The 9,065-nt window shown below is 37.7% G+C and overlaps 1 protein-coding gene across 1 annotated transcript; it reads left to right on the top strand.

The window, feature by feature from the left end:
* Positions 1-65: 65 nt before the first annotated feature.
* peds1 (plasmanylethanolamine desaturase 1) lies at positions 66-8,710 on the top strand. Its single transcript, XM_044129688.1, has 6 exons — positions 66-337; positions 1,949-2,068; positions 2,147-2,238; positions 3,001-3,145; positions 3,253-3,465; positions 5,087-8,710. The coding sequence occupies exons 1-6, from the start codon at positions 202-204 to the stop codon at positions 5,200-5,202; spliced, it is 822 nt and encodes a 273-aa protein (XP_043985623.1). The 5' UTR covers positions 66-201; the 3' UTR covers positions 5,203-8,710.
* Positions 8,711-9,065: the final 355 nt, after the last annotated feature.

Raw genomic sequence — 9,065 nt, 5'->3', positions numbered from 1 at the left:
ACTCGCAATGTGCCTCCCTATTGGTTGCTCTCCAATTATGAAAACATTTTCTCGCGCTGCCATTGGCTCTTGCGCTCATCGATCTGTGTCTGATTGGTTGAAAACATAACCATATCCGTCGGATGAGACGTTCACGATTCCTTTGGTTCCCGGCGCTGTGAGTGGAAGGACAGAAAGGGGCCGGGCCCACAGAGGAAAGAAATGGCGAGTATGGTCACCGAGAACGGGTGTGGAGTGGCAGCGGAGACCGCACAGCCGCAGGGTCCGGGTCGGGGCGCGGTCAGATGGGGCTCACAGCACGCCGGTGCCCGAGAACTGGCTAGTCTGTACTCGCCAGGTGAGTCGATCCTCTGTGCAGCGTCGTTTGTGAGTTTAGAGCTGCCAGCTTGGGTGTTGAAGAAGAATAAGAGGGTGTGATATATAACGATTGGCTACCTAGTTACCTAGTTGGTGACTACCTAGTTAGTCACCAACAAACAAACTCCGATGAAAATCTAACAAATTACTGTGCGAGCGACAACAGAAATGCCTTTGAAGACCGGAACCAGTCGGCGGCTGCTCTTGCCTCTGTGTTTTGTCCAAGTCACAATGCTTTTGTTACACAATAGGAATCATGTGAGACTGGTTAAATTTATGTGGAGTTTGTGTGCAGCGTTGACATTTTCAGCACTGGGCAGAGGTTATGGGAATCTTTTCTCCAACAGGGTTGACGTGCAGACCGTGACCTAAAAACATTAAGCTCTTAAACTATGTCAGGACTCCTCTTATTACAGTACAGGTTGGACTTGATTCACAAAGCGAATCCTCCACACCCTTTATACAAATGTAATGGTTCGTGCTCTGTTCAGACCAGCAGCATATGACTAATTTGGTTGTGTGCGGTAAGCAGACCTTTTCCTTCCTGTGTCCTTTTTAAGATACTTTTATTTATATTGTAAATAGAATAGATTAGGGTTTTCTCATCCCTTGATCTTCTTGATTTGTCTTGTCACAACCAGAAATTCAAGTGTATTTTATCTGGTTATTATATAAGTTCTACAAAATCATTTATATTCAGCCCTCCTTACTCTGATGCCTCTAAATGAAATCCATCTCAGCCAGTTACCTTCAATAGTGACGCTTAATGCAGAGGGAGATTAGGAAACAGAGGCCCAATTTCTCTTTAAGAAGCTCCTGCTCTTCCCGACACAACCTTTAGCTACTCCATGAAGCCGTTTACAAACTTTCTTAGGTGTGTTGGGCTGAGAAATAGTTTAAGTGTATGCAGACATGTCGCAAAACGCAATAAATCGCACAATAAATTAAATCAATTTATTATTTTCTCTTTCCACCAAAAACTAGATGACAAAAATCTTCAGTCTGGTTCTTTGGTCTCAACTAGACCATTTATTTGTTTATTTTATTTTATTTATTTTTCTTGAAGGACAAATTTGTTTACAGAGACTTCATTTATTTTGGATATTTAAATTGCTCTCAAAACAACAAAATAATCATTTATCGCAATAACTTCTGGGACAATTTATTGTCCAACAAAATGTGTCATTGTGGCAGGTCTATGTGCAAAAGAGACCTGAAGTGTGTTGAAACGGCCTAGTTGAAGTCCAGACCTAATTATGATTGACAATTTGTGGCAGGTCTTGAAAACTGATCAATATTCAATCCAAAGGATCTTAAGTTGTTTTGCAAATATGAATTGAGTTGTTTTTTTGTTTTTTTAAAAAAGAAACAAGTTATCACATAAATGCCAGTGAAATAAAATTTGCTGTTGCCACTTTAAGCAGGAATCTGATAAGTTAAAACTTTGAAAGTTTTATTTTTGGAGGACACATTTTCACAAGTAGGTCAGTGAATCAGAGACGAGCTGGAAACTCGTTTGGACTGTTAATCTAATCAGGAACATTTCGCTCTTTCTTCATTTTGTCCATTTTGTTTCTGTATTTCCTGGCAGGCAAAAGATGTCAAGAATGGATCAGCGTCATCCTCTGCTTCTCTCTCATGGCCTTCAACTTAATTCACCTTCTTGCCAATTTCCATCTGGGACACGTGTGGTACATACAGCTGGGCATCGGTAAGCTCTGAATCCAGAGTTACACAAGGCGTGGATGTTTTTATTAGTTTCTTTTCCTGATCATAACTTCTTCCTCAGTGGCGGGAATACTCACCGCTGACTTCGCGTCGGGACTCGTACACTGGGGGGCCGACACATGGGGATCAGTGGATCTACCCATCTTTGGAAAGGTAAGATCTCAGGGTTTCCGCCAGAGCTAAAAGAATTAATCGATTACTAAAATAACTGTCAACTAATTTAGTAATGGATCAATCATTAACTGGTGTATATAGACTCCAAAAAGGGACACTTTTCCTTAAAAAACATCTTTCTTAGATGATTAAATGAGCCAAAAATGTGCAAAAATGTTTGCATTTAATGAAAAAATAAGAAACAAAATACTTTTGTCTGTAAATATGTGGCTTCACTCTGTTATAAAACTAACTTTTAATTAAATTTTCAGCAAGATATAGGAATTTGTCAATAACTCCTTAATAATTTTTATAAGTAGTTCTATTGTCAGATTATTTCTCTTACAACAGAGGAAAAATATTTTTGTAGGACAATTCAAAAACACAAAATCTTTTCAAGTATTTTTGGTGTAAGTTCTGGAACAAATGTCTTGAAATAAGACAAAACTTACAAGGAACTCTTCAGCAAGATATGAGATTTTTGTCAATAAATCCATAATAATGGTTTTTAAACGGTACTTGTTATAACAAGATGTTTTCCCCATGTTATAAGTGAAGTAATCTGCCAGAGGAACTACTATTTAAAAAAAACAAAACATTATTAAGAAATTATTTAATTAAACAAGCTCTGGAAAGTTACCCATAAGTTAGTTTTCTCATTTCAAGTGTACAAAGATTTTCTTTCTCTAGAAACTGGTTGGTAAGATTTTGTGTTTTCTGTTGAGGTTTTCACTAACTGCCTGGATATTTTCCCTCCTGAAGGCGTTTATCCGCCCCTTCAGAGAGCACCACATCGACCCCACAGCCATCACCCGTCACGACTTCATCGAGACAAACGGTGACAACTGCATGCTGACCATCGTCCCTCTTGCAAACATGGCCTTCAACTTTCTCATGCTGTCCCCCGGTGAGCGTTTCTACCAACAAAAATGACATTTTGTCTGAAAATATTAGCGCAGACAGAACTCAGCGGACGGTAAACGCGAATCGTCTCGTTTTTTTCTGTGACTGCAGCGGACATTTACCACATCTACCCGTGGTACTGCTACCTGTACGCGCTGGCCATCTTTGTGACGCTCACCAACCAGATCCACAAGTGGTCGCACACGTACTTTGGCCTTCCTCGCTGGGTGGTGTTCCTGCAGGACTGCCACATCATCCTTCCTCGCAAGCACCACCGCATCCATCACGTCTCCCCTCATGAGACGTATTTCTGCATCACCACAGGTTCGTCTCCGAGTCCCACAACGAAGCCTGTGATGAACAAATCGGTTAACCACATAATAAATTAAAATTAAATGGATCATTTCAATTCTGATTTAATATTTCTTAAAGGTTAGAAGACTTCATTTATGTCTTCAGTCATGTGTGCTTGTTATTGACATTTTATTTGTTGTATTTGGTTATTTAAAATATCTTCCAGTTTCAATGTTTAGTGTTGCATAATCTTGCATAATTATGCCCTTTATAATTATATTGCATGAAAATAGTCTCAAGAACACAACATCATCATTCGTAGCAATCATGACAGGCCGATTTAAAACATTTTTATTACTAAACAACGGGGGGGAAAATACACAATTTGGTCAAAGTGTGTATTTGGGATTAAATTTTCCCTTTTATTTCTTCAGGTTTTTCCATATATTCTTTTTAAACTAAATGTCTGATTCTGTATCATTGGCCTCCATTCTGGATGTTTTTTTATGAATTCTCCTTTGAAATCTTATTTCCTGGTGTTCAATTCCCTTCAAAATCTTATCTTTTATTGTTTTCTATTTGTTACAGACACATTTAAATGTAGTGAAACCTACCATCTGCCACATGCAGGATGGGGGAAATTTATATTTTGACGACTTTTCAATGTCTTTGAAAAATGGAGATCAGAGTCAGTTCTGGTGTCAAAGTGGATACAAGAGGTCCTGAATATTTCTTGATTTGTTGAGAACTGAACTTTGTTATGCAGCTAATTTCATAAAGTTAAAAGAAAGTACGTATTCATTTAATGGTAATCTTTATAAAATTGTTGAGACTCAAATTTTTTAGTGTCGTGACACAATTAAAATTTTTATTAAGTTAATTTCAGGGTCTCTAATCAATCACAATAAGATTTTAATTGTAAACTATATGTTGACAAAATAAGCAATCTCTAATCCAAAAGGCCGTTTTGCTTTCCCACCAAATTGTTTTTAAAATAAATCCTTAGTGGGCCAAAAGATCTCCTTTGTCGTCCATTACTGTTTGCTGCTTGTGCGTAAGATTTGCAGCCGTACCAGAAACACGATACAAAGGTTCCAGCTTTTAAAAAAGAATTTTTTTTTTTACTAGAAAAGAAAAGAGAATGCGATCAATTGCATTCAGATTTTTAAAGCAGTTAGAAGGCAAAGTGGCAAAATCTAAAACTGCTGCTGTGCAAGTTACTGAACAGGTCGTTGCTAGGTAACCACAAGTTACTTGACACATTGTTGCTAGGTAGCCAAAGAGAGTCAGTTACTTTGATACCACCAGTCTTGCTTACCCTGAAATTAGTGAATAATCAATCAGGCGTATTCTCTATTGATATTGATCACACGTCTTTCTCAATACACGTATTCCGGATTTATTTTGAGACCTATTTATTGAGGTATATTTGCTGTTTGAACTATTAAAAATAGAAAGTTAAGCGATTTTTTTTTTTTTTTTTTTTTTTTTTTTTGTAGGGCTATGAAGAATTCATGGATGCAGTGAACATAATATTCGCATGATATTTGTTAGGTTTTATTCCGAGGCAGTCTGATGGAGCACTAAAATCTTTCCCCCCCCAGTGAAGTTGATTTTTTTTTGTTTTTTTCTCCCTCTCTCCTCTGTCCAGGTTGGTTAAACTATCCTCTGGAGAGGCTCGGTTTCTGGAAAACCTTGGAGGATCTCATCCAGGGCGTGACGGGAGAGAAACCCAGAGCAGACGACTTAAAATGGGCTAAGAAATGAAATAACTCTGAAGGCTAACTGCATCCTACCTCAGCAACCCCTGGCTCTGCCCAGGCTTCACGTCGGGTTTTCTTGCCTCACTTAAAAACTGCAGTTCACAGGATGAACGGCTAACGGTTTCGGATGCCATAGCTTTAAGTTTTGCACATTTTTAATATTTTTTTTTTCCTCTTTCACCAAGCGAGGGCTCTGTTTCTGGGATTTTATGTCATAACTTTTCTACACAGACGCATTATCTAAACTGCAGTGTGTTATGAGCTTTTTATTTCTAACAGAGGTAATCGTTTTTTGTTTTTTTTTAAAGCTTTTTGCAAGTAATGTATCACTTTCCAAAGGAGGTGAGACTATTACTCTCATCTGAACCGCTTTGGAGAATGATCACACACTCGATCAGGAGAACTTGTATTCACATTTTTACTCGACACCTTTTTATTTTCTGTTGAATGAAGAAGCTCTAAAGAATCGAATTTGGTCTGAACGTCCTAAAATCAGTCAGTTACATGGGATCTCTCTGGAGGCGCTACCATTGTTAATAGCTTGTGATCAAATTTCAAGTAGCTGTTACATTTGCGCTCTACTTGCACATTTGGGTTTGCACACTTTTTGATAGTTTTATAGGATAAGTGGAAACAAAGTGAGGCACAAATATGTTTTTTGCTTATTTTTTTTCTCAAGAATTATGAAATTCCTATCTTTCTTTCTAAAAAAAACAGCCATATTTATTAAATGGATGAATCTGTTGCAGTGGGAGAACCAGTGAGCTTCTAAATAATCTAAATAAGTCTGAAACTGACAGCTGCTCTCTCACTTCCTTATGGATAGCTCTGCCTGTTAAAGTTACTTTATACACCCAGTTTTAATAGTTGCACTTACATAATCGACGTCTTTACTGGATTACTTCAAATCTAAGGACTCTGGGATTTTTTTTTTTGCTTTACTTTTTTTCCACTTTCAAGCTGAACCAGAGCAAAATGTCTCCGGCCAACAAAGAAATACACAGACTTCAATCTGTAGAAATAAAGATTCATGCTCTGGAGAGGAATACCAAGAACAACCCTGGTTCAGCTCAATGAATGACTCAAAACAATGACCAGCTCAGTGTTACTCAACGACTTCAGTCAGGAGAAATGAAGATTCAGCGGCTGGACTGGAAATGAAGCAACTCTTCTTCAAAACAAACGGAGAGTTCGCACAAACCTCACCCAGAAACTCTTTGGGAGCTAAAATGAAAAAATAAATTCTCACACTTCGAATCCGACGAGGATAATAATCGCCGTGATCAGCTTTGAGCTGAAATATTCCCCCATCATCAACACTTTTAACACCGACTGCACCAAAGAAAAGTAAACCTCACCTTCAAACACCAACAAGAGCTGTGAGGCAAGACAAACACAATCAGCCCCCAAAGTGAACACCAAGAAAACTCAATATATGACAGAATTGCATATTGTCAGAGATGATCAATGAATGCATTTGGTCATTTTTCCAATAATAAAGGAATGAAAATATTCATTCCCCAAAGACAGTGTCTGATGTAGCAGAAAAAATACTCTCTCTAACCACTAATGATCTCGACAAACAAAAGTATTTACCATTCTTCTATTGGGAAACTAAAACTGGAGTCGTTTCTCAGTGGTCCCATCCCATCAGCTCGATGGGGGGATTTGAAATACTCCAGATTGCTCATGATAAACAAATGGCTGCTAAAAGCACGTTCTGCCTTCATTGACAACCACAGGATATTCTGAGGCCGTCTCTTCGGACGACGTCTTAATAAATATGGGACAAAGCTGCTCACCGCTTCAGAAGAACGGGCTCTAGGACGTGTGATTAGGATGCAACCCGCTGCATATCAGGAACAACTGGAGCCGGAACGACTCCTTCATTAACGACCCAACACACCTGTTAAGTAACGTCTTCTCCTGGACCTGAGATCATTAAATTCATGGATAAAAGAACGACCAAGTTCTCAAAAATACAACTTTTCTTAATGCTCACAAAGCAGACTTTACTTCATCAAAAGTAAATCTCTGATTGTCCAGAGACAGGCCTGTTACAATAACAACTTTTACTGGGTAAATATTGTTGTTTTGAGATGCAAGAATACATCCTCAAAGATCAATAAATTTGAATTTCTATTGAACATTTAACACTGGAGCTGGAGGACATTTTGAATGTCCAAAATAAGAAACATCAAATAAAATAAATTACAAAGTCTCTCCGTAAACAAAACTGCCCTTCAAGAAAACAGGCTAGTTTGAGACAAAAACACCAGACTGCAGTCTTTTATCATCCAGTTTTTAGTACAGAGAAAAGAGAAATTAGCTTGTTTTAATTTATCATGTGATTAATTGATTTATTGCTTATTGCCACAGGCCTACCCAGAGCAGCTGTCATCATTTTGTGAGCTCGAGTTTGCTTTACACCCGTCCTCCTCCAGAACACATCTGGCTTCCCGGCACTATGAAACAGGACAGTACAGACAAAAACAAAAAAACGGAAATACTAAAATCAAACCTCATGAACTTTCTGCCACCAGGTCACTTAAACAGGCTCTGCTAAATATAAGATAATTAAAGGGTATTTTAGCTACTGACTTCATCACTGAGCATAATGTTGATGTTAGACCAGAAATACTTGGTAAGATTTTGTGGTTTTGCAGTGCAGTTTTAAGGATGTTTTGTGCTTCTTGTAAATTCGTAAGATATAGGCTATTGACTATTGGTTATTGATAGAAAAGGCTTAAAGAGACTCATTCGTTGGTAATAAAAACTCGCATGACGGAGAACTTTGAACTGAGGATTTGTGGTGAGCTGAACAGGAACCCGAACCACTTTCTCTCTTGGCTTTAGGTGCTTTTGTTATCGATTTATTGCGGATAAACGTTCTCTCCAAGTGCTCTCAGGATTGTAGTTAGAGCCTTTTAAATACTTTAGTGGGATTTTCTTGTGTGGGGAAAAACAACCACTCCAATAGAAGAGTTAAGGATATCATTTGAAATATTAAAAGTAATTGATCTTTGAGTTGAGACAGATTTTGTTGGGGAAAGCAGGCAGTCGACTGACGCATTGCTGGTTGTTTTGTGGCCGTGAATCAATACAAATATCTTCTGTCTGTTATGAAGATATAGTTAGTTTTCTTTTCCATTTTGAAGGACAAAACGATCTGAAATGTATTTACACACCATATAAAGACGATGAAACCTTGATTTGTGGAAGTTAATGAGCAAGTCATAATGATTCCTAGGTTTTTAAAATGAATTGCCTTATGGTTCCCTTGAGGATTTACAGTAAATGTTGCCGCCATTGTTGGAGAAAACGGTCAGAGTGACTTTATTTTGCCTTTCTCTGAGTTGGAACCCACCTGGATGTCGGTGTTGGTCGGATGCCCTTGGAGATGAAGCTTAGATATCAGAATAATGCCTTGATGCCTTTTTGTTGTCTCCCTTATGGGAGGCTTATAATGTAAATGTTAACCTGTATTTATAAATAAACTTAACAAACATCAACTTTTTTTGTGTGTGTTCTTTGCCTTGAAGATGCTGGATACTTTAATAACCATACATCTAAAAGTATCAGAATATCAATAAAAGTTTAATTCCAATTCAGTGGCTTCCGATTTTTATGCAAAATTGGGAGGTAACAAAATTGAAAAGCTGTCCTGTTTTTCCAAATTAAAATGCAAATTATTGTTGTAATTTTTTATCTACTCAGCAATAAAATGAACATGCAATATTTGTATTGAAGCAAAGTGGCAATTTTTTCTTTTGTCAATGGAGAGTTTCCTAACATTTTAGCTTTTTTCCAGTTTTTTTTTTAAAGCTTTTAAGCTACTCTCAGCAATAAAGACAAGAACTTTCTTTA

The sequence above is a fragment of the Gambusia affinis genome, linkage group LG01 (genome assembly GCF_019740435.1).
Source record: "Gambusia affinis linkage group LG01, SWU_Gaff_1.0, whole genome shotgun sequence".
NCBI lineage: Eukaryota > Metazoa > Chordata > Actinopteri > Cyprinodontiformes > Poeciliidae > Gambusia > Gambusia affinis.
The sequence above is the reverse complement of the archived record's forward strand: the minus strand, read 5'-3'. Positions and strand labels throughout refer to the sequence as shown.